This window comes from Sarcophilus harrisii, chromosome 3, assembly GCF_902635505.1.
Source record: "Sarcophilus harrisii chromosome 3, mSarHar1.11, whole genome shotgun sequence".
NCBI classification, from domain to species: domain Eukaryota; kingdom Metazoa; phylum Chordata; class Mammalia; order Dasyuromorphia; family Dasyuridae; genus Sarcophilus; species Sarcophilus harrisii.
The window spans coordinates 441,746,552-441,773,651 of NC_045428.1; the positions used below are offsets into that span (position 1 = coordinate 441,746,552).

A 27,100-nucleotide genomic window follows, 5' to 3' on the forward strand; every position below is an offset into this window, starting at 1 on the left:
TGGCCACAATTCTCAACATCTGGTTTGATTATGATTTGAGGGTCCCAAACACATTTTTTTTTTTTTGGAGGGGGAAGGAAGAAGAGTGTTGTTGGTTAGATGCAGCTCAGTCTTTCTCATTTTATCTAATGTATGTTCTAATGACATACTTGCCCATTTGTTTCCCTAACATTGTTTTTTTAAACTCTGCCTCTGGTATAAACTTTTCTTCCATGTAACTCTGAACTTTCACCTGAAGATTCATTTTTTGAGCATAGAATTGTGTCTGTCAAAGTTGCTCCTCAAATTTTAATAAAGAAAGAATTCAAAATGTAGCAAAGGAGACAATTTAAAATTAAGGAAAAATATCTGTGAGATTCATTTTATCTGAGATGTCTGAGTTATTTTCTTCATTGGAAATTCACAAAAATATTTCTTAGATACATTACTTTAAATTTTCAGGAGTTATGAACTTGAAATTTGTCTACACCTATTATTTTTTAATCAAGGTCTAATTGCAGTATTGTCAGCAGTAAAAAGCTTTAGAAGCATAGCATTTTAATCTAGGCTACAGAAATATTTCTACAAAGCAACATAAAATAATAGGATGAGGATAATTTTTTAAATCTGTCAAAGGTTTTGTTATGAATTTATAAGAATTTCACATCATAATAGAAACAGCTCATCTTTATTTTACAAAACAGAAGTTATTACTTAAAATATTTTCATTGAAATATAAATATTAATTTTTACATTAGAAAAAGTTCAAATTCTGTTTTTCCCTTGATGATAATGTTCTTCATTAAAGAAATATTTAATCTCCTCTAAATAATTCAGAGGAATTTGTAAATAGTCTTTCTACTTACTACAGTATAATGTATTTTTGGCTCTCCTGATCTAACTGGACATTGATTAAAGTTGAATAAATAATCATTTTTTATCAGAAACCTTTAGGAAATAAATTTCACTTTTTATCTTTGAGATAAGAAAAACTTTTTTGTATAAAATGTATTTTGACATAAAGGCCTTTTGGGATAAATAAAGAAAGAAACGTTAATGATTTTATGATGTTATTAATTAAGTCAAGTTTGTAAAGCTGGCTTTAGGGGTTTCTTTCTTATGTACATCATGCCTCATTAACATTCTTTTCTGCCTGTTACATCTTTAATGAAAAAATGCCACCATTTGAAAACAAAATGCCACAACATTGATTAAAAAAACAAACCTGTTAGAAATAGTCTAGCATTCAACAAAAGCCATCTGTAGATGATGTGTACTACCAATTGTCATCTACAAAGGAACTTGCAAATTAACCCAACATTAGTTTTGCCCAAATGACTTTTCTTAATTTTATTAAACTAATACATATACAAAAGACAGAATGTTATAGGTGATAGTTGGGCTTGGAGTCAGAAAGGTAAGGATGAAAATCTTGCTTCTGACATGTAGGTTGCATGAGCAAATCACTTAATCTCAGTGCTCCAGGAAATTATCTAAGATTATAAATTAGAGAGCAATTGTTAATATGTACTAGGAAGGGAATTTCCATACTGAGAGTTTCCCAATCAACTAAATCACAGGTCTGTTTCCAAAAAGCCGTATGTAGTCACACACACACACACAGACATATACAACACATATACAATAGATCTGTATAGTAGAGACAATGTGATACATACCATTAGGTACTACTGGACTTGTGTTAAATAATAAATAGGTTCTTGACTCTCGCCCAGATGGTAAATAGTTTGGGGGTCACTTATATGAGGGGTTTGAATATGGTAGCTTTTTTAAGAAACCTGAAAAAATTAAATCTTATTGCTGTGCAGTGAGTACTTTTAGAAAATTCAATTTAATTCAGTCTAATTTAGCATGAAGCATACTATATTAGGGGAGATTAAATGTGTGTGTGTGTGTGTGTGTGTGTAGAAAAAGGATATAAGAAGACTGAAAGGATGGGAGGAGTTAAGATTTTAAAGAGCTCTGAATGGCAGAGGATTTTATTTTTGATCCTGGAGGTGATAGGGAGTCACTGTAGATTATTGAATGGGGGAAGCAGATGACATGGTCAGATGTATTTTAGGAAGATCAATTTGACAACTTAGTGCAAGGTGGACTATGATAAGAAGAGATTTGAGGCAGAGAGACGAAAAGGCTGCTGCAATCCTCCAAGACTAATGTGGTGAAGTTGTATACCAGAGTGATGGCAATGTCAGAGGAGAGTAAAAATGCAAATTTGAGAGATATTAGGAAGACCTAATTGACAAAATTGGGCAATGAATTGAAAAAGGAGGGGTGGAAAGAATGAGGAGTAGAGAATGGCATCTATTAGGTATGTGTATTCTTGTTAATAGGAAGGTTAGAAGGAGTGGAAGGCTTGGGGATGTGTGAAAAAAATGAGTTCAGTTTTGGACATGTTGAGATTATGATGTCTATGTAATATACATTGAGATGTTTAAAAGGCAACTGGAAATGTAAAAGTAGGAATCAAGAGAGAGCGGTTTGGGTGGATGAGTAGATCTAGAAATCACCAACAAGAAGGAAGGAAAGAAGGATTTGTAAAATGTCAACCTACTATGTACCAGGCACTGTACTAAACTTTACAAATATTTTCTCATTTGATTCTCACAACAATTGGAGAAGTATATGCTGTATTATCTCCCATTTTCCAGTTGACCAAACTGAGACAAACAGAGGTTATGTGATTTGTCCAGGGTCACAACCCAATAATTGTCTAAGGTCAAATTTAAATTCAGGTCTTTCTGATTTCCAGTCTCACACTCTCTCCATTGTGCCACCTAGTTACTGCTTAATTGAATTCATGGGAGCTGATGAGATCACCAAGTAACACAGTATATTCGGAGGTGATAACATGACACAGGACAAAGCCTTGAGGCATTAATGATTAGTGATTATGATTTGGATGACCCAGGAAACAAGCTAGTAAAGGAGCAGCTAATCATGGAGGAAAACTGAAGAGAAAAAAGTATCAAGAAGAGGGTGAACAGTGTTAATGCTTCAGAGTGATCAAGATGGACAGGGATTGAGAAAAGGCTGTGAGATATGGCATTGAAAGGGCAAGTAGATTTTCAGGGTTGGGGAAGAAGTGGGTGAATGGAGTTAAAGCATTTTAGGCTTAAAGAAGTCTATAAACAAAAGCAGAGAAGCCAGAATAATCATGAGGTTTATGAAAGGAAGCTAAGCAATCTGGTTTGAGACATGTACAGATTATATGGGGGAGAAAGGTATTATGTAACAATGTTTGGTTGGATACAAGTATTGAACCAAACATTGGTTGGATACAAGTATTGAACAAGGCATAATTTCTCACTTTCTGTTCTTACATTCACAGCACTAAAAATCAATTTCATTTCAGAGCATGGTGTGTTATTTAATTCATTATATTATGAAAACTATAACCAGAAAAATCACTTTTTAACAGATAGGGAAACTGATATAAAAGATATTTCATGATTTATTATAAATCACATATTAAAGAGTCAGTCCATATATTTTAATTCAGTTCTATAAAGACTAAATTCCTACTTTGTCAAATATTTTCACAGTACCTATCAGGTTTAGACATTGTTAAAACCAAATGAACTAACCTCACAACATATTAAGTGGGTTACAAAAGTAGAAGTGTATTGACTCATGAAGACTTAGAAGGTCCCTTTCAGTCTTAAATCTTTAATTCTATGACAAGGCCAAGTAGGGAATTTTGGCACTTTAAACAAAGCACCCAATTTGGCTTTTTCTACAGTTTGCAAATAGAGTGCTTTATTTAGTTTGTGAACGCATGGCTAGGGTAGGAAGTAGAGAAATTGATGTGGGAGTCATAAGAAACCCAGAAAATAGCTAGATGTATTTGTTCCCCAAATCATCATGTTATGATCCTATATGCAGCTAATCTGTACTGCAATGAGCTTTCCCAATAGAACAACAGAAGTACTTCATCTAACATTTGAAAAAGAGATTTTATAATCACAAAAGATTTCACAATTAAGTGTCCAGGCAAGTACAATGAAACATTCTAGTATTGCTTCAGTATTAAATAATTAATTCCTGCGTTGGTTTATAATCTTTTAGTATAACATTTAGAAACCTCATCCTGGCCAAACCTCCTTTTCCCACTCCTACCTCCAGCCCCCATCCCCACTCTGACCTTATGTTGCAGTTAATTACAGAAATTTGGACCCTTGCCTTTTAAAAACTAAACAAATATAACTATTAAATTATAAATAATAATTTATTATTAAAGTAAATAAATATAATTATAATAATGATAAATTAAATAAATATAACACTGGATAAGTGAAGAATTGTTAGGAAATTGATGCTATTTTATGCATGCTATTATTATTACATGCTATTTTAAAGCTATTATTACATGCTACTTTAAAGAAAATATGAATAAGAGAGAGATAAGAGGGAAAGGAGAATGAGAGTATGTTTTTGTATTATAGTATTATTTTCCTAATGTAAGAAAACTGCATTAAGAAACTCAGATAATCTATAATAACTATTTTATGAGTAATTTTAAAAACCCACCTATCTATTACAATAAGCTTTTCTCTATGCCAAATGATAAACAATGATTAAAGAGTATTTACTGAAGTCCTCATAGAGCTAACCCATATTTTAAGGGGGAATGAAAGATGCTCAGATGCTGATGTACACATGTTCTGAAATATAAAAGCCCAGTTTATACACCTGGTGACATAATTATCAGTAGCCATAAAGTTTCATATAAAGAGATTTGTTGTAATTCTAGGTACTGGCCTGACTTTAAATGAAACATTTGTTCCTCTCTTGGTAGTTATAAATATCCAGCCTTTTCTAAACGGGTCTGAGAATAATTAGTTCTTGTGGTTAATTCATATGCAGCTAAATAACTACATTATAAATTTGAAATAGTATTGTAGAAATTAATCTATCGCTAAAATATAAGGAGCAGCAGACCAGAAGCAGCAATAAACAACCTAAAAGTACAGGATTTAGTGTGTTTGGTTTTTTATTTTCTAATTCTTAGTAGCAGACCAAAGTTATATTACAATCTATGATTTTGATCATACTGTACTTTGAAGAACATCTCTCCAGTACAGCATAGAACAAAACTGACATAAAAATAAAATAGGGGTAGCTTTTTAGAGAAATGGCTACATTCCTGGGATGGAGTAAGGAAGTTCTGAGTTCAAATTTGGTCTCAGACACTTACTACCTGTGTGACAGTGGACAAGTCATTAAACCTGTTTGCTTCAATTTTCTTATCTATATAATGAGAATAATGCTAGTCAAGGGTTGCTATGAAGATCAAATGAGATAATAATTGTATGATACTTAGCATAATGTTTAGCACATTGTGAGCTCTATACAAATGTTAATTACAACAACAACTACTACTGTTTCTACTACTACTACTTCTACTTCTACTACTACTATTACTATTACTAAAGCTACTGTTACTATTACTACTGTTACTACTACTACTACTATTACTCAAGCTATTGTTACTACTACTACTGTTACTACTACTACTACTACTACTACTACAACTTTTATTACTGTAGTGTTCTCTTCTTTTCAAAAATATAATGGTTCTCTAGGAGCAGGTTTCCTGGGGGAGCTGCTAAGGAGCAGCCTTAGTTTCAGTTCAAAGTAATAATCACTTCAAATACAGCCAGGAGTTAAAATCCAATCTTTTATTCTCTTCCAAAATAGCCCGGTTAGTTTTCCTTGGTTCAGAGAGCTCTTGTTGCTAATCCTTTGCCTCTCCTCTTCCGAATCCCCAGTTCTGCCCAACTGAAGTCTCTAGCTTCTCAATCTCTTCAAATGACTTACTTTTCTGACTCCTCCACTGACTCCTCACTTCTCAATCTCTTCAAGTCTCTCTCACTGATGCTCTGAGAGCTTCTTATATACGATCTCTTAAAGGTGTGAACCCAACGGTTGACTCCTCCTCTGAGAGAGTGGGATTGTGGGTTTCTGACTTGTGAATCTCGAATTTGTGTGAGCTAATGTGTGAACTCTCAAAGGTGTAAACATAAGCATTGTTTCTATCAATTCTAGTGACTTACCACCTTGTAAGGATTCTAATAATTACTACATTAAAAAGATAGAAAAAGCTCAAACAAGCAAAAAGATTGAATTCTGCCCCATAGCAGTTGGGTGACCTTGGATTAATCTCCAAACCTTTTTAAACTACTTTCCCATCCCCTCCCCACTTATCTTTATAATGATGGACCTGGGCAAGGAGATTTCTGAGGCCATCACAGTTTTAAAAAGGCTTTATACTAGTCTATATATATACATATATACACTCAACCACTGTCTGTCCTCCACTGCTCAAAGTAAACCATTGGCATGGAGAATGCTAAGTGTCATTGTAGTGGCAGGGGCTTCAGAAACTGGTCACAAATAACCAAGTGTAAAGCTATTCATGCTCAAAGAACATCAGAGAGAAATAAACTGGGATCAATCCTTAACTCATTTCACCTCCTGATCCAGTTGAACTCTTGCAGCATAAACCCTGGTCCTCTCCTCTGTTCAGTGTTTTCTCAGACCTTGCAATGATCTTGGATTTTGTTTCTACTTCTATTCCAAACACCACCCTCTTATTACTGAACCATAAGGTTCAAGACCTTCTGGCTCCTCTCTAATTCATCTTTTATACAGCAGCCAAATTGATTTCCTAAAGGACAAATCTGACCATGTCATTTTGCTACTCATTTAAGATCCAATTGATCCTGATTGGCTCCAGGATCAAATAAATATGAACTCTTCTTTTTTTTTTATTTTCTACTTTATATCATTTCCCCCTAGATGATATGTAAAGAAAATTTTCAACAATTATTTTTATAAAATTTTGAATTCCATTTTTTCTCCCTCTTTCCCTTAACTTCCTTCTTTCCAAGAGAGTAAGCAATCTGATATATACATGTAATACATATACAATCATTTTAAACATATTTCCAATATTAGTCATATTGTTAAAGGAAAATCAAAACTAAAGGGAAAAACTCCAAGAAACAAAGTGAAATAGTGCTTTGATCTGCATTCATTCTCCATAGTTCTTTCTTTGGATGCAGATGGCATTTTCCATCCCAAATCTATTGGAATTGTCTTGGATCATTGTAATTGCTGAGAAAAGCTAAGTCTATCATAGTTAATCATCACATAATCTTGATGTTACTGTGTCCAATGTTGTTCTAGTTCTGCTCATTTCACTCAGCATCGTGAACTCTTCTTTCTGATATTTAAAACTTTCTATAGCATGGCTTCAACTTCTCTTTCCAAGTTTACTATATATTACTTCTCTCTAGGTACTCTATAGTACAGTTAAACTGACTTCCTGTTTCTCTGACTTTAATGCCTTTGTATTTGCGGTCTTCAATGCCTGAAAAACCTTCTCTCCTCACCCCTGTTTCTCAGAATTCATCATTTTCTTCAAAGTTCAGCATTCTATATTGTCTTTCTTAATTTGGCATCTATGTAGTATAGTAGAAATAGTGCTGGTCTTGGGGGTCAAGGAAACTTGAATTTGAATCTTGCCTTGGGTATGGCTATTAAGCACAAGAATGTCCCAGCTTAGACACATCAGACACTTTGACCTTATAAGCACAAACTATAGAAGTTCTAATCCTTCTTAGATGGTATCCATAAGGATGGGACAAGAAAAGAATACCATCTAAATTCTTAAGAAAATACAGATGAATTAGTTTCAATATTTTTTTCCCATTCTGTATGGTCCTTTGTTTTTTATTGAGAATGATTGCTCATGATGGGGTCAACTTTTTCATTATTGAGGTAAGCAGAATTACATTTAGTATACTGATAAGAGTTTTCTGTTTTGTTTTATATTTGAAACTGATTGAAAGATTTTCTTGGTACCCCAATGATTTACTTATTTACTTGTGGAATTGTCAGGTCTGAGAAAAATTATTCTTTTTTTCATGAGATACTATATACATGTCAGAAAACCTAACCAAATGTTTTGTTGGTTTAAAAAAGATGTAGCATTAAAAGCTATACTTTCCCAAATACCAGTAATAAATTAGATTCTTATCAAGCGGCATTGTTAAGGCAATTAAATAGCCCATAATTTTATTCGCCCTTCAAAATACTTTCCAACTATAAATCTATGATTCTAGTTGAAATTTTAGGCTATTATAAAGCTTAAGAGTTCATTACACATGAAAAACACCCTTTTATAGATCTGAAACAAGCCAGTAACTTGTTAAAAAGAGACAACTGGTTTAAAATTGAGAGTATATATTTTTATGTAAGCCAAGTACTGATAGAAAAAAACAAACAAACCTGGTACTTATGAACTAATTCTTGCCCTAGATAAAATATTGTTCTTACTAAAATAAAAATTATTTTGTTGTTGTTCAGTCATTCAGTTGTGTCTGATTCTTTGTAATGCCATAGACCATAGAAAAAATGCTTCTATCCTCCATTATCTCTGGTAGTCTGTATGAATTCATGTTCATTGTTTCCATGATATCATTTATCCATCATGTCCTCTGTCATCCTCTTTTCCTTTTACCTTCAATCTTTCTCAATATCAGTGTCTTTTCCAATGAGTCCCATCTTCTTATTATATGGCCAAAGCTTTTAAACTTCAGCTTCAGTATTTTGACTTCCGGTGAATAGTCTGAATAAATTTCTTTAAGTATTGACTTATCTGTGTTCAATGTTATATAAAGGATTTTCAAAATTCTTCTTTGGTACCATAATTTTAAAAAAATGTCAATTCTATGGCACATAGTGTTTTTTTTTGTCCAGCTCTCACAGTCATACATTGTTACTGGAAAAACATATCTCTGACTACATGAATCTTTATTGGCAAGGTGATGTCTCTTCTTTTTAATATACTATCCATATTTGCCATAGCTTTCCTTTGAAGGAGCAAACATCTTTTAATTTCATGGCTGCAGCGACCATCTGGTCTTTGAGTTCAAGAATATAAAATCTGACACTGCTTCCATTTTTTTCTCCCTCTATTTTCCAGGAAGTAATGGAATCAGTTGCCATTCTCAAATGAAATTTGAGGTCCATCCCCTATAAGACAGACTTTCAAAAACTCAAATGGATTGATCATTTTATCCACGTAGAAATTATCTCCAATGATGTTGTCTGTGGCCCATTTATGCTACTGATTTTTCTGTAACAATGCTCCCCAATAAGTCTGCTAATATACTGAGGGCCTTCTTTGCTTTCTATCAGTGTAACAAAGATATGCAAGTAGGACATTGCACAAAATTTGATTACACTTAATTTTACAAGGAAAAACTTGCGTACAAAGCTTCCTTTATTTGACAGGGGTATTATTGCAAGAAATGACTATAGACATTTTATGTCTGGATTTCAGTATGGTTTTTGACAGAATTTCTATGATGTCCCCATGGGAAAGATGAAAAGATATTGGCTGAACATTATTACGGTAGCTGATGAATGAATTGCATTGATGAATGAATCAGTGGTAGTTTGAAGGAGGTCTCTCATGACATGTCTATAGGGCTCTGCCTTTAGCTCAGTTATATTTAATATTTTTTATTAATGACATGGATGGAAATAATAACAGCATGGTTATCAAATCTGAGGATGACACAAAGCTGGAAAGAACAATGTTGGGTTGGAAATACCTATATATGCTGGAAATAAGTCTTTTTAACAAAATAAATTTGAATAGCAATGAATAAAATGTCTTGTTCTTAGGTTTATACTATCAACTGCCTAAGTATAGGATGGGGAAGTGGGTTGGGACAAGGCCTAACAGCAGTTCACGTGATTTGTGGGCTACAATTAAAAACAAATTAAATAAATCAACATGAATCTTAAAAAATACAGTATCCAGATAATTTATTTAACACACATTTATCAAAACTATTGGGGATATAACAATGAAAAAAAAAACATGATGGTGGTGGTGAGAGCGAACAACATGTAAATTAGTAAGTTAGAATAAAAGGTGAAATGAGATGGGGCCAAATACAAGACCATGATAAAGTACTTCTAGAAAATTTGAAAAGAGAAAGAGTAACTGTATCTTAGAAGGTCAGGGTAGGCTTCTTGTTGGATGTAGAGCCTGACTTGAGCTTTAAAGGACAATCCTCTGAGGTGAGGAGTGATAGGAACAGTCTCTGTGAATGTCTGGAGTTGGAAGGAAGTATGTTGTCTTTGGAAAATCGTGGATTTAGGATATATTATTAGTTCAGTTTGGCTGCAATGTAATTAGTACATTATGAAAAGGAGCATTATAAAAATTGGACTGGAAGAGTAGACTGGAACCAAATTCCATGTAAAAAGTTTATATTTCATTCCATCGGCACTAGAGAGTCATTGAAGAATTGGAATAGGGGAGCAATATGACAAGACCTATGCATTAGGAGAGAAGTTCTTAATTTTGGGTCTGTGAACTTCTAATTAATTTTTTGATATGTTTCAATATAATTGATTCCCTTTTTATTTCATAATTATTTTATCTTATGCATTTAGAAGCATTATTCTCTGAATGTGCCCAGTCACCAGACTGACTGCACTGATAATTAATTTATGAAATTATTAAATGATAGCAGGCATCTTTGAGTAATTTTTCAGGAAAGTCTATAATGGCAGGGGAAAACCAGGCTTCAATCACACTTTAATAAAGTATGGAGGGTTTAAGGGCAAAAGACAGAAACTACAGAGACTGGTAACTAGGAAGAAGGATAGTAGAGAAGCAGGTGATGTGGGTCTGGGGGATAGGTGATGAAGGAAGGCAGGCAGCAATGGGGAAGGACAGGGGGAGAGGGGAGAAGCACAGATAATCATTTACATAACTTTATACTAAAGTTGGTTGCACTTGGCATCATGAACCCAGATGGAGATGAAGAAGTCTCTGGAGAAAGGAATTTGAGGTTTCATTTTTATAGGGCTTGGGAGGAGGAGAACAGATTAATTCTTATCCATGCCAGTTTGGGGTTAGTTTATTAAAATATTTGCAGCTTCTCAAAATTGTTGGTAAAGCTTTACAGTTAACAAATCATGTTATATCAAAGTTATCAGAATTAATTAATGATTTGATGATCTTACTAAGGATATCTGGATATGTAAGGATATGTAAATCATAGGACTTGGAAGGCTCTGACAGCAAAACCTAGATGACTTCACCTGATTCAACATATATTACCAGGAGGTAATTTTGAGTTATGTACGTTATGCTTCTTTGCTCTTTGACATCTTTTATGTGACCTCTAGGTTTCTCTTTGTGATATTATTTCATTTTCATATTCCGTTTTCTATTTACTCTTACTTCATCTTCTTACTAGGTTTCCCATTTTTCTGAGCTTATTTTTAGCACAGAGAACCATTAACTTACCTGGCTCAATTTTTCCTTTGAATTTCATATTGACACTCAATACTGGCTACTTATGAATTTAGTATATGACTAAGTATATTGCTGGTGATTGTTGGGGAACGAGATATTATTTTGACACATTGGCAAAGGTGTCCATGACACAAAAAAAGGTTAAGAATCCCTGCCTTAGAAAGATTATTTAGCAGCTTTAAAGAAGAATTGGAAAGGGGAAGGTTGAAAGGACAGGGATAAATTAGCAGCTTAGTAGTTCAGGCAAGAGGAGATGGGGGTTGAAAGCAAATGGGAATCCTGTGAATTGGAGAACAAGGGTTAGAAGGGAGAGCTGTTTTAGAGGCAAAATTGTCAAAACCTGGAAACAGGGATTTGGGATTTGGATCTTCTCTCTCTCCTTCCCCTTTACTCTTTCCCTCCACCCCGACCTTGTATTTAGCATCCTAAGATAGTGGAGTACCAATATTATTACAGGACTTCTGTGAGAATGAAACGAAATCATATTGATGAGATATTGTTTTAAAAAAGTGCTTTGTAATCATTAACACAATATTTAAATAACTATTATCATTGACACATAGGAGATATGTAGTAAATTCCCATTTGATTTATTTTTATATTTTAAGCAACAATGATTTTAAAGCTAAAAAGGATCTTAGAGACAATCTGTACTACTTCAACTCCATTTTGTAGATTAGGAAAATGAAGATTGAAAATATTATTATGTTTCTGAGAAGCAATACAGTTTGAATACCATTAGGAAGGGGAACTCATTTTCTCCTGAGACAGTTTAGCTATGGGAGATCTAATTCCTTACATCTATGCAGAATTTATCTTTTGGCAAACTCCATCCATTTTTCCTGTTTCTATTTATTGGTGCCAAGCAGAAAAAGTCAAATCCCTCTTTCTTGAGAATAGCTATTAATTCTTTTCAAGTCATATTTTCTTCAGGTCAACCATTCTTTTATAGCATGGTGTATGACCTATATTAGAAAATAGCTGATCATAAATTACCATTTCAAATTATACACACACACACACACACACACACACACATACACATATATATATATATAATTACTTTGCTGCACTTATAATTCTTTCTTAATTTATAGTTACATTATCTGTTTCCTAATTATACAATCATATTTCAGATAGATATCAGGGAAGGTAAACTAATTTACTGCTGACAATTCTAAAATATATGCAACAAAAATGACATGTTAAATTCTATAGCTATATACCTCTTAAAAGATAATCTTTAAAGAATAAATATGCTACAGGAAATTAGAAATGGTACTAAAGGCCTCATGGTATAGTGAATAAAGAGCCATGGCTGGAATTATGAAGACCTGGTTCAAATCCTATCTTTGAATCATATTGGCTATATTACTCTGGACATCTCTCAGTACTTGAGTCAACTCTCTTAAAATTGTAGAAAATGTGTCAGAAAACACTGGTGGAAGGAATTTCTTCTCCTGAGAGTTTCCCGATATCAAATCCATCCATCATTTCCTATACCAAATCACATCCAATTCCTGTCTATATCCCTGTCTCTACAGTATTCAGGAACTTTTTTATAAAGTGTTTACCTAATACTTTAACATTAGTTTGCAGGAGTTCCTGGTATTGTTTTCCCACATGTATGCAAATGTTTTCAGATCTCTTGTTAATCTTGACCTCATTTACAAGCTCCAGATATTACCTTAATTTCTTACCAGTTGAAGAAGTCCACAAAAAGATGATTTACCATATCTCTGTGCTTCCATATACCCAAATTTGTTTCTTCTTATTACTTTACTATTTCACTTAGTGGTTCCACCTTTCATACTGTCTCCCATCTTCAGATGATTGGACTTATTTTAGACTCTTCTCCTTTCCTTTGATACTTATTAATCAGAGATAATAAGTCTTTCCATGTTTGATTTAAACCATCCTTTTCATAATTTCTTAGAGCACAATAATGTTACATAATACTTATATGCCATAATTTGTTCAATCACTTCCCAATGGATGAGCACTCTCACACCCTTACTTTCATTTCTTTGCCATCACAAAGGGCTGCTATATGTTGTACATATGTGTCCTTTCTTGTGTTATCTCTTACATTCATTTTATACCTTCTATCATCATCATCACCACCCAAAATGGACCTTCTTAATGGACATTCCAAGTTTATCAGCTATGTATAGTAAATGTAATGGTAAAGAATCATCAAAATTTGGGACATTTTCATGACGTATAAGCTGAGGTCTTGCCCTTTGTATAATCAGAATAAGATTGGGTAGGAAGAAATATCTGCTTTTCTCCTTTGAATAACTCTATTTTAGGTCTGCTTTTACTTTATTTTCTCACTAGATGCTCCACCTTTCTCATCTTCATTATTTAAAAAAAAAGAGATTAATGTTCATCTGTGTGATTCATTTTTCTTTGAATTTAATATAACCCAAATTGTTTAATTAAGAAAAGAAAAGAAATTCTCTCTCTCTCTATCTTTCTATCATCTATCTACTGATGCCTTCATATGCTAATCATTTATGTTTCTTTTTGAACTTTTTTGGGGGAGGAGAAGGCACTTGACTCTGATTTTTGGTTTTGCTGCATCTCAAATTATGCTATTTGTTATTTTTTAAAATCAAAAATGCTAGCCAAAAATTAAGGATTCTTTAATTCTCTTAAAGTGGAATATGTTTCAATTTTTCTAAAGTTTCCTAGAGCACTGAGAAGTTGTGACTTACATAGAGTCATAGGTATTGAATACAAGTTTTCCAGGCTTCAGGGTCAGCTCTTTACAAGGTCAGTGTTACTCATACACACACATATACCTAAGTGTATACAGAATAAATTAAAAGAGAATTAATAAAAATAAATACCAATTAGCTTTCTTTGGGAGAATACTAATAGTTCAGTGGATTAGGAAAGACTTCATGAAGAATGTTGTATTTAAGCTTCATATTGAAGAAAAATAAGGATAATGTGCAATGAATAAATAAGGAGTACATTTTAAGCCTTTCAGATGACCAATCCAAAAGACATGAAGACAAGAAGTATAATGTTTTGTGGGGAACAAAGAGAAGAATAACTTGAATGGGTCACAGAGTATGGGATGAGATATAACCAAAATTAACCTAGCTTATAAATGTTACATAAGTTTACATAGCTTATAAAAGATAACTTCTAAAGTGCTTTAGAAACTAAAATAACATTACCTTATAGTTATAAAAACTATCAATAAGTTTATCTATTATTTTAAAGAAATTAGATAATCATAAAAGTTTACTATTTGGCAATGGGAAAGCTATTATAATAATCAAGGCAAGTAATGAGGAGGGCCTAAACTAAAATGGTAGCTGTATTAAGGTAGAAGAGGTAAGATGAATCATGTAGTAGAGTTAGAAACAATGCAATTTTTCATTTTGTTGGATATGTGAGATATGTAAAACAAATCCTTATTTTATTTTCAAGGGAGAATAAAGCATCAAAGATAATGCCTCTGTTACTCCCGTTCCCTACTTCACTTCTCGCAGACCTGAATGGCCACTTGTTAGGGGCGCTAAGGCTATTCTTGTTCAGGTATGGCTTGGGCTAAATGACTTCTGAGGATATTTCTGTTCTGAAATTCTGTGGGGCTTGGTCTAAAAAACTTAAAAGTGTTTGGAATTACATCAAAAATAAAGATAATAATATGATGTGAAAACAATATTGAATTTATGTATATTTTAGGAAGATATCTACTAGATAAATTGACTGCTAGATCAAGTTTAGATATTACTCTCTTTGAAAATCATTATAAAAATTTCTTCACAAAGTCTAGGTACAATGGGCTCTTTATAGTAAACTATAAGGCTCAAAACAGCAATGCTTTTGAATACAAAAATCTGACATCTTATAAATCTTATAAAAGGAATAGTGCATCACCCCATGTGTGTTTTCCTAACTTCAAAAAAAACCCTACCCAAACCCCCAAACACTCCATAATTATGATTTAAAAATTGTCAGTGCAAAAGATACTGCCAACAAATTACTTGTGTGTGTTATTGGTAACGTCTGTCTTGCTGTATTTATATAGTTTTTCTGAGAGGAAAAATACAAGATAAGCTTTACTAATTGTTTATTTTCTCCTCTACAGTATTTTGCTTTTTTTTTTTCTTCTGCTGTCTCTTTTCTTCAACTAATGACCCCTGCAATTGTTCCTTATTGTTGAGTTAAGGTATTCATGCCTTTAGTTCTGTGTAAATGATTCTGAGCTCTTAAGAGAAAACAGCAGGTAAGTAATATTCTTTAAGGTTAAATGTTGATAAAAATAAAAAAAATATATATGTCATAGTTAACAGAAGACTTACCAACTTTTAATCTGCCTGTGACCTCTCCTTCAGAGTTTCGAGCATTGACAGTCACATTTTGTGTAGATTGTAGAAGCAGAGATGAATCCTAAAACAAAGTATTATAGAATTAATAGAACCAATGGAATTTAAAATCAGGACAGAGTGATTTATGCACAAAAATCTCTCCATATCCACATTCCTGCAACTTGGTTATGTAGCTTTGGAAAAACAGAAGTTGAGGAGAGGCTAAGATAAATGAACTGCCTCTTCAAAAATGATAATAATCATAGAGACCTGCACTGTCTATGAGAGTTTGTTATTTTCAATGTTCCTAGAATGGCTACAAGATATAGATCAACACCAAATGCAAGCAAATTTTGATGATGACTTCTTTCCTCCTCAAGAATTCTAAAGGTCAATTTTTAATGACTACTCTTGAATATTCTGATAGCCTAAAGAATTTAGTAATTTTTCTGTAAAAAATTCTTTCTTTCTTAGAAGCCATGAATAAGTTTCAAAATGCAAAGTCTGTATTTGAGATGGCTTTGTCTTATGTTTTGTGTCTCTCTATGTAAAGGGAAATGAGGTAATTTCTGGCTTTAGAAATTCATATTAGAATGGGTCCTGAAATATTTCTAGAATGTGGCATTTCAATTTTGATGGTTCATTTTTTTTTTTTTTTGTGATGGCTTAGTTGTTTATTTGTATTAACAATCAAATGGATTTTTAAAGGTCTAGATTATTAAAGTCAAGTAGCACTATAGCTCCTCTAAAAGAAAGTCACATATAAGCCTAGGGGCCTGTCATATCTGGTATTTTATACTAGAGGGAAAGAGATAGTGATCTGCTATCTTTGAAAATTCTACCTATTGATCTAGTATTATGAAAAATGTGCTTATGGAGATTTTTCTAATTTTATAACAACATATATGGAGCAAATGATTATATACTCCTAACCACAAAATCTCAGAATCTTAGAAAACCATCAAAATGGAATATATCAATTAGCTATATGGTATTTGGTAATAAACTTAGTTGTTTTGATGAATTAATGATGCAACCAGAATTAGAATGATTAGAGCTTCAAGGGACCCTTGATGGCCAATCTATATCTGACCAGAATGTCCCCTTACCATATTCTGAATATCCTCCACTTAAAGACCTTAGAGGAGCATTTAACACTTATTAACTGCCTACTATGTGCAAGATAGTGTGAACAAGATAAATAGCTCTGAAGTCAGAGGATCTGAGTTTAAACCCCACCTCTGGCACTTAGCTGTGTGCCTTTGGATAAGCCATGTAACTTCTGAGGACTCCAATTTTGTCAATCATAAAATGAGGGAATTAACTTAATGACTTTTCAGATGATCAGTTCTGATGGACGTGGCCCTCTTCAACAATTTTTTGGGTCTAGAGTTACAAACAGAAGCTATGCCAATTTCTTATAAAACAATAATATTCCATAACATTCATATACCATAACTTATTCAACCACTCTCCAACTATAAGAAATAATTAGCAGGATGATTTCAAAAAGGCCTGGAGAGACTTATATGAACTGATGCTAAGTGAAGTGAGCAGAACCAGGAGAACATTATACACAACAATAGCAAATAAAAAGATTATAAGATGATCAATTCTGATGGATGTGGCTCTTTTCAACAATGAGGTGATTAAAGTCAGTTCCAATGGTCTTCTGATGAAGAGAATCATCTGCACCCAGAGAGAGGATTGTGGGGACTGAGTGTGGATCACAACATGGTATTTTCACTTTTGTTGTTGTTTGCTTGCATTTTGTTTTCTTTCTCATTTTTTTCTTTTTGATATGATTTTTCTTGTGCATCATGACAGTTATAGAAATATGTATAGAAGAACTGCACATGTTTAGCTTACATTGGATTACTTGCCATCTAGGGAAGGTAGGTAGAGGGAAGACAAGGATAAAATTTGGAACACAAGGTTTTGCAAGAGTGAATGTTGAAAATTATCTATGCATATATTTTGAAAAACAAAAAGCTTTAATAGAAACAAAACTGAAATGCTTCCATTTCCTTTCTTTTTGGGTCTAGAGTTACAAACAGAAGCTATGCCAAAATATTAATTTTAAAGTCGTATTTAAACACAATTGCAAGATTTTAAACAAATTAAAAGTGATTTATTCATAAATGATTTCCCCCAAGTTTCAAAGTATTATTTGGCTTTATAAATAAGGATTTGACCTGCTGATATTTGCAGATAGTGTAAAGTTTGTTCTTTTGAATATGCAGTAACCATAGTGATTCTTGGGCAGTGTTAGACCGATTATTTTCTATAACACTCATTTTATAATGTAAAATGCTTTTACTCATTTTAAAAATGCTCATTAAAAAAATAAGAATATATATACTTTTTTCTTTTTAATTTGACTATAAACTTTTCAAGGGCAAGTTTTTCATCTCCTACATCTCTCCATTCTCAAAGGGAGCATATATACTTAATAAATAATTACTGTCTTATTTTTTTTTTTGATCACGTAACTTTGTCAAGAAAACACATTTTTAAGCACTTATCCCCTACTTTATGCATCTTTACAAATTACCTACATGTACTGATGATTATTTACATTTTAGAACTTATATAAAAATCATTGTTAAAAAGAAAGAAATACAGATGAAATTACATTTTATCCTAGAGTCAGTGGTGAGTCACCAGACGGAATAACATGGTTCGCCTCACACTTTAGCAAAATCATTTTGCCAGTTGTATGAAAAATGTATTGAACTGGGGAGAGACTTGAAGTAGGATATCACTTAAGAGACTACTTCAATGGTAAGAGATGACGGCTTGAAAGACAGGGGGTTATATGAATAGAGAGAATGAGACAGTTGTGAATCAAATGAAGAAGTAGAAGTGGTAAGATTTAGTGATTAATTATTCAATCAATTAGATATGTGTTGACCAAGGAGGCAAAGATGACACTGAAACTGTGGATCTGACTGAAGGATGAGAGTTCTTTCAAAAGAAACAGGGAAGTTCAGAAAAGAGTAAGGTTCATAGAAAGGACAAATAATGAGAATGATGTTGCTGTCTCAGTGGGTGACCATACCTACTCCTGATGCGAGTGAAGTTCACTTTATTCCACCTAAAATTAAAATAAAGTATGGACATGAACCTCTTACTCCTGGTCACTGTTCTGGAGCAGAGTTTTCCTTTCCTAGGTATACCTGTAGGAGCCATGTGATAATTAGGGAAAAAAGAGGAATATTCTGGGGTTTTATAGGGGGTATAAAATCTTTCCAAAGGATCTGTTGCTATAGCTGTACAGATAAGGATTTTACATTGGACTCAGAAGAAGATAGGGTGGGATGTCACATGGAGGAATAGGGTAACATGGGGAAAGATTGGGCACAGGTAAAGTTGTGATGTAGTCAAATGACTGGCTATCATGAGGAGGCTGGCTGATCATAAATTTTAAAAGGACAGGACACAGTATCCTTGGACATTTTTGCCCATGTGGGTCCCTTTCCCTCCTTTAAGATCTCTTTGCGATATAAACCCAGTAGAAACATTGATGGATCAAAGGGTATGTACAGTTTGATAACTTTTTGAGTATAGTTCCAAATTGCTCTCCAGAATGTTTGGATCCATTCACAACTCCAACAATGTATTAGTGTCCCAGTTTTCCCATATCCCCTCCAACATTCGTCATTATCTTTCCCTGTCTTTCTAGCCAATCTGACAGGTGTGTAGTGGTATCTTAGAGTTGTCTTAATTTACATATCTCTGATCAATAGTGATTTAGAGCACCTTTTCATATGACTAGATATAGTTTCAATTTCTCATCTCAAAATTGTATGTTCATATCCTTTGACTATTTATCAATTAGAGAATGACTTGAAATCTTATAAATCTTATGAAATCTTATAAATTTGAGTCAATTCTCTATATATTTTAGAAATGAGGTCTTTATCAGAACCTTTGAATATAAAAATGTTTTCCCAGTTTATTGCCTCCCTTCTAATCTTCTCTGCATTAGTTTTGTTTGTACAAAAATTTGTTAATGTAATATAATCAAAATTATCTATTTTGTGATCAATAATAATTTCCAGTTCTTCTTTGGTCACAAATTCCTTGCTCCTCCACAGATTAGAGAAGTAAACTATCCTATACTCTTCTAATTTGTTTATAATATTTTTCTTTATTGTCTATATCATGAATCCATTTAGACCTTATCTCGGTATACAGTGTTAGGTGTGGGTTAATGCCTAGTTTCTGCCATACTAGTTTCCAATTTTCCCAGCAAATGTCAATAGTGTCAAATAGTTAATTCTTATCCCAAAAATCTGGGGTCTTTGGGGTTGTCAAACACTAGATTGCTATTGTCATTGACGATTTTGTTCTGTGAACCTAACCTATTCCACTGATCAACTATTCTATTTCTTAGCCAGTACCAAATGGTACTCTCCTTTAAGATTTCCTTGTGAGAAGAGGACAGAGCTAAGACGGTGGAGAGGGCACATGCTTCTTTCTGATCTCCCCTACTACCCTCAAACTAGTTACAAAATCGGCCTCTGATTTAGTGCTATCAGAACCCATGACTATCTATTGGGAGTATAACACATCACCAATAGAAGATAATCTCAAAGATCACCAGAAAAGGTCTGTTTTGATCGTGTCAGGGCCAAGAGCAGGCACAGGTAGGTGTAGAGGGCTGAAACTCCAAAGAGGTATGCTTTAATCAGACAACTGAGCACTTAAGGCTAATTACCTACTGGATGTGAGACAATGACTCTATTAGCATATGTTTGGATAAATGACTCTTCTCACCATTGGTACTTGCTGAATATTTGGTGTTAAGATAATCATAGGCAAGGATTGGAGGGGAAGGAAGGGAGGCAAAGGCACTTGGCAAGATGAGGAGGAGAGAGGCTGGTGAGTCTGGACTCCAGGATCCAGGATTTTGTTTGTCTGCTTCCTTCACTTCTTTCCCTAAAGACCAAGGACTTTGATTTATCCTGACTCTGGCTGACCCTGAGGCCCTCCAGGGATCTAGCTTGTACTTTACAGGCAGACAGAGCAGGGAGGATGGCACATGCTGAGCAGACTGGGGGTGGGGTGTGGTCTCCACGGGTGAAAAATCTATGGGGAGGACTCTGTCACAATGTTGGCTGCTCTGCTCTGGTTACTAGCCAGTAGATCAGCAGAGAAGTTATAAAATTTTCAACATAAACACAAAAGGTAAAGAGTGAACCCCAAAGCACCAAACTCTCACAGGACCTGGCCACACCCACCAGCACTGGGAGTGACTCAGCATGATCCCAGATCAACTGCTGCATGTTCTGCTGCTGTTCTGCTGCCACTTCCTGTTTCCTGTTGAGGAAGCTTGAAAACCCTCATTGCCCCAAAAACAGAACCCACCATTTTTTTTAAATGAGTAAAAAGGCAAAGTGAACTCTAATTATAGATAGCTTCTATAGTGAAAGAGAGCAGATTTCAAATCCTGAGGAGACTAAAAGCAGATTGTCTCCAGATGAAGCTCCAAAGGGTTACATGACTTGATCCCCACCACATAAGGCTTTCCTAGAAGAAATTAAAAAGGATCTTAAAAGAGAGCTAGAAGAAGAATGGGGAAAGGAAAGGGAAACCTTGCAAGAGAGTCTGGATAAGGCATATAAGTCATTAAAAGATAGAGTGGAAAAAGAAAACAAGTCACTGAAAACAGATTTTGTGAATTGGAAAAAGAAAATAACTCCTTAAAAAAAATTGGTGAAATGGAAAAAAATTCCACAGAACAAAACAACTCATTTAAAAACTCAATTGGACAAATATAAAAAGAAATAAAAAAGTAAATAAAGAAAATAATTAGTTAAAAATCAGAACTTAACAAATGGAAATGAATGACTCAGAGGAGACAACAAGAATCAGTCAAGCAAAACCAAAAAAATGAAAAAAAAAGTTAAATTATCTACTTGGAAAAACAAGACCTAAAAATAGATCTAAGAGAGATAATAAGGATTATTACACTCCCTGAAAATCATGATGAAAAAAAGAGCTAGACACTATTTTTCAGGAAATCATCAAAGAGGACTGCCGAGATGTCATAGAATCAGAAGGTAAAATAGTCATTGAAAGAATTATCAAACACCTGCTGAAAGAGACCCCAAAATTAAAACTCCATGGAATATTGTGGCTAATTCTAGAACTATTGGACCAAGGAAAAAATACTACAATCAGCCAGAAAAAAAACAATTTAAATACCAAGAAGCCACAATAAGGATTACTCAGAATCTAGCAGCATCCACATTAAAGGAACGAAGGGCCTGGAATCTGATATTCCAAAGGCAAAGGAACTTGGAATGCAGCCAAGAATAAACTACCCAGTTAAGCTGAGCATTTTCTTTCAGGGAAGAAGATGGACATTCAATGAAACAGATGAATTCCATTTATTTCTGATGAAAATACCAGAGCAAAAAAAATTGACCTTCAAATATAGGACTAAAGAGAAGCATAAAAAGGTAAAGAGAACTCTTGAGAAATGTATTTTTCTTATGGGTATATATAAAGAGTACATGTATAATTTGATTTTACTGTTATAATGTAAAAAAAGAACAAGAATTGGAAAGGAGATTGTGCCAGAAAAAAGGAAAAGTGGAGGTAAAAAAAAAGGAAACTACATCTCACAAAGAGGCAAAGGAAACCTATTATATATCTGAGGGAAAGAAGAGAGAGGGATGAACATTGTGTGAATCTTAATTTCATCAGATTTGGCTCAAAGAGAAAATATTAGACATATTTGGTTTACAGAGAAACTTCTACCTCATTGGAAAGTGGGAGGGGAAAAACAAAAAGGGAAGCAGTAGGCTAAATAGAAGGGAATACAGAAATAGTGGAGGAAAGATTTAAGAAAAGGGAAGGGACTCTAAGGGAAAGGAGAGATTCTAAAGAGGGAAGACTGCATGAGTTAAGTGGTGCCCATAAGTTTAATACTGGGGAGGGGAGTAAGGGGGAAAGGAAGAAGAAAAACATAATCTGGGGATAATAAGATGGCAGGAAATAAAGAATTAGTAGCTTTAACTGTAAATGTGAATGGGGTGAACTCTCCCCATTGGAGAGTGGAGGTGGATAGCAGGCTGGATTAAAAGCCAGAATCCTACAATATTTTATTTACAGGAAACATATTTAAAGCAGGGTGATACATACAGAGTAATGGTAAAAGGCTGGAGCAGAATCTACTATACTTCAGGTGAAGTCAGAAAAGCAGGGGTAGCCATCCTGATCTCAAATCAAGCAAAAGCAAAAATTGATCTTTTTAAAAGAGATAAGGAAGGAAACTATATCTTACTAAAGGATAGCACAGATAATGAAGCAATATTAATACTAAACATATATGCATCAAATGGTATAGCATCTAAATTTCTAAAAGAGAAGGTAAGAGAACTGCAAGAATAAATAGACAGCAAAATTATAATAGTGGGAGATCTCAACCTTATACTCTCAGAACTAGATAAATCAAACCAAAAAATAAATAAGAAAGAACTTAAAGAGGTAAATAAAATGCTAGGAAAGTTAAGTATAATAGATCTTTGGAGAAAACTGAATGGAGACAGAAAGGAGCACACTTTCTTCTCAGCAGTTCGTGGAACTTATACAAAAATTGACCATATATTAGGATATAAAGACCTCAAATTCAAATGCAGAAAGGCAGAAATAGTAAATGCATCCCTTTCAGATCATGATGCAATAAAAACTACATTCAATAAAAGAGTCAGGGGAAAATAGACCAAAAAGTGATTGAAAACTAAATAATCTCATCCTAAAGAATGAATGGGTGAAACAGCAAATCATAGACATGATTAATAATTTCACCCAAGAGATTGACAATAATGAGACAACATACCAAAATTTGTGGGATGCAGCCACACCGATAATAAGAGGAAATTTTATATCTCTGGAGGCTTACTTGCATAAAATAGAGAAAGAGAAGGTCAATGGATTAGGTTTACATCTAAAAAAGCTAGAAAAAAGAGCAAATTAAACCCTCCCAATCAAACACTAAACTTGAAATTCTAAAACTAAAAGGAGAGATTAATAAAATTGAAAGTAAAAAAAAAATTATTGAATTAATAATTAAAACTAAGACCTGGTTTTTATGAAAAAACCAACAATATAAACCTTTGGTAAATTTGATTAGAAAAAGGAAAGGGGAAAATCAAATTGTTATTCTTAAAAATGAAAAGGGAGAACTTTCCACTAATGAAGAGGGAATTAGAACAATAATTAGGAGTTACTTTGGCCAGTTTTATTCCAACAAATTTCATAACCTAAGTTAAATGGATGAATACTTTCAAAAATATAGGCTGCTCAGGTTAACAGAGGAAGAAGTAAATTGCTTAAACAGTTCCATTTTAGAAAAAGAAATAGAAAAAGCTATTAATCAACTCCCTAAGAAAAAATCCCCAGGACCAGATGGATTTACACGTGAATTCTACCAAACATTTAAAGAACAATTAACTCCAATATTATATAAACTATTTGAAAAAATAGGGAATGAAGGAGTTCTTCCAAATTCCTTTTGTAACACAGATATGGTACTGATACCTAAACCATGTAGGATGAAAACAGAGAAAGAAAATTATAGACAAATTTCCCTAATGAATATTGAAGCAAAAATTTTAAATAAAATATTAGCAAAGAGATCACAGAAAATCATCCTCAAGATAATACACCATGACCAAGTAGGATTTATACCAGGAATGCAGGGATGGTTCATTAATAGGAAAACTATTAGCATGATTGACTATATCAGTAACCAAATTAACAAAAAGCTATGATCATCTCAATAGATGCAGAAAATGCATTTGATAAAATCCAATACTCATTCCTATTAAAAACACTAGAGAGTATAGTAATAAATGGATTTTTCCTTAAAAGAGTCAGTAGCATCTATTTAAAACCATCAGTAAGCTTCATATGTAATGGGGATAAACTGGAACCATTCCCAATAAGATCAGGAGTAAAACAAGGTGTCCCACTATCACCATTACTATTCAATATTGCATTAGAAATGCCAGCTCTGGCGATAAGAAATGAAAAAGAGATTAAAGGAATTAGAGTAGTTAATGAGGAAATCAAATTATCACTCTTTGCAGATGTTACCATGGTATACTTAGAGAACCCCAGAGAACCCAATAAAAGGCTATTAGAAATAATTCACAACTTTAGCAAAGTTGCAGTATACAAAATAAATCCATATAAATCATCACCATTTTTATACATCACTAACAAAATCCAACAGCAAGAGATACAAAGAGAAATTCCATTTAAAATAACTGTCAATAGTATAAAATATTTGGGAATCTCTCTGCCAAGAGAAAGTCAGGAACTATATGAATAAAACAATAAAACACTTTCCATACAAATAAAGTCAGATCTAAACAAATGGAAAAATATTAAGTGCTCTTGGATAGGTCAAGCAAATATAATAAAGACAACAATACTATCTAAACTAATCTATTCATTTAATGCTATATCAATCGAACTCCCAAGAAACTATTTTACTGACATAGAAAAATAGCAAAAAAATTCATCTGAAAGAAAAAAAGGTCAAGAATTTCAAGGGAACAAATGAAAAAAAAGATGAAAGTGGCCTAGCTGTACCAGCTCTAAAACTATATTATAAAGCAGCAGTCACCAAAACCTTTTGGTATTGGCTAAGAAATAGACTAGTTGATCAATGCAATAGGGTAGGTTCATGAGGCAAAATATTCAATAACTATAGCAATCTATTGTTTGACAAACCCCAAGACCCCAGCTTTTGGGATAAGAATTCACTATGTGACAAAAACTTCTGGGAAAATTGGAAACTAGTATGGCAGAAACCTGGCATTGACCCACACTTAACACCATACACCTTGGTGTATATAAGGTTATAAGGTCAAAATGGGTTCATGATTTAGGCATAAAGAACGAGATTATAAATAAATTAGAGGAACATAGGATAGTTTACCTTTCAGACTTGTGGAGGAGGAAGGAATTTGTGACCAAAGAAGAACTAGAGATCATTATTAATCACAAAATAGAAAATTTTGATTATATCAAGTTAAAAAGTTTTTGTACAAACTAAATTAATGCAGACAAGATTAGAAGGGAATCAATAAACTGGGGAAACATCAAAGGTTCTGATATAGGCCTTATTTCCAAAATATATAGAGAATTGATTCAAATTTATAAGAAATCAAACCTTTCTCCAATTGATAAATGGTCAAAGGCTGTGAACAATTTTTAGATGAGAAATTGAAATTCTTTCTAGTCATATGAAAAGATGCTCCAAGTTATTAGTGATCAGAGAAATGCAAATTAAGACAACTCTGAAACAGCACTACATACCTCTCAGATTGTCTAAGATGACAGGAAAAGATAATGATGAATATTGGAGGGGATGTGGGAAAACTGGACACTGATACAGTGTTGGTGGAATTGTGAATAGATCCAATCATTCTGGAGAGCAGTTTGAAACTATGCTCAAAAAGTTATCAAACTGTGCATACCCTTTGATCCAGAAGTACTACTACTGGGCTTATGACCCAGAGAGATCTTAAAGAATGGAAAGGGACCTGTATGTGCAAGAATGTTTGTGGCAGCCCTTTTTGAAGTGGCTAGAAACTGGAAAATGAGTGGATGCCCATCAATTGGGTAATGGCTGAATTATTTGTGGTATATGAATGTTATGGAATATTATTGTTCTGTAAGAAATGATGATTTCAGAGACGCTTGGAGAGATTTACATGAACTGATGCTAAGTGAAATGAGCAGAACCAGGAGATCATTATACACTTCGACAACAATACTATATGATGATCAATTCTGATGGACGTGGCTCTCTTCAACAATGAGATGATCCAAACCAGTTCCAATTGTTCAGTAAGGAAGAGAATCAGCTACACCCAGAGAGAGAGAACTGTGGAAAATGAGTGTGGACCACAATATAATTTTTCCACTTTTTATGTGACTGTTTGCATTTTTGTTTTCCTTCTCAGGTTTTTTTTAACCTTCTTTCTGGATTCAATCGTTCTTGTGTATATATTATGTATGTACACATATATTGTATTTAACATATAATTTAACATATTTAACATGTATTGGACTACCTGCCATCTAGGGGAAGGGGTGGGGGAAGGAGGGGAAAAGTTGGAACAGAAGGTTTTGCAAGAGTCAATGTTGAAAAATTACCCATGCATAAGTTTTGTAAATAAAAAGATATAATAAAAAAAAATTTCCTTGTGATACAAATCCAGTAATGGCACTGCTGGATCAAAGAGTATGCACACTTTTATAGCCTTTTGGATATAGTTCTAAATTGCTTTGCAGAATGGTTGGATTATTTCACAACTCCACCCACAATGCACTAATGCATTGTATCCCAGTTGTCCTACCTCCCCTCCAAATATTTATTATCTTTTCCTGT

At 33.5% G+C, this 27,100-nt stretch overlaps 1 protein-coding gene across 2 annotated transcripts in view; it reads right to left on the reverse strand.

Annotated features, from left to right (window-relative positions):
- Positions 1-27,100, reverse strand: part of SGCG (sarcoglycan gamma) — a 242,957-nt gene that overhangs the window by 96,238 nt on the left and 119,619 nt on the right. For both annotated transcript variants that reach the window (XM_031960792.1, XM_031960791.1), the window contains exon 4: positions 15,676-15,763. In XM_031960792.1, the coding sequence (XP_031816652.1) occupies positions 15,676-15,763 (88 nt within the window). The remainder of the gene's footprint in view (positions 1-15,675; positions 15,764-27,100) is intronic.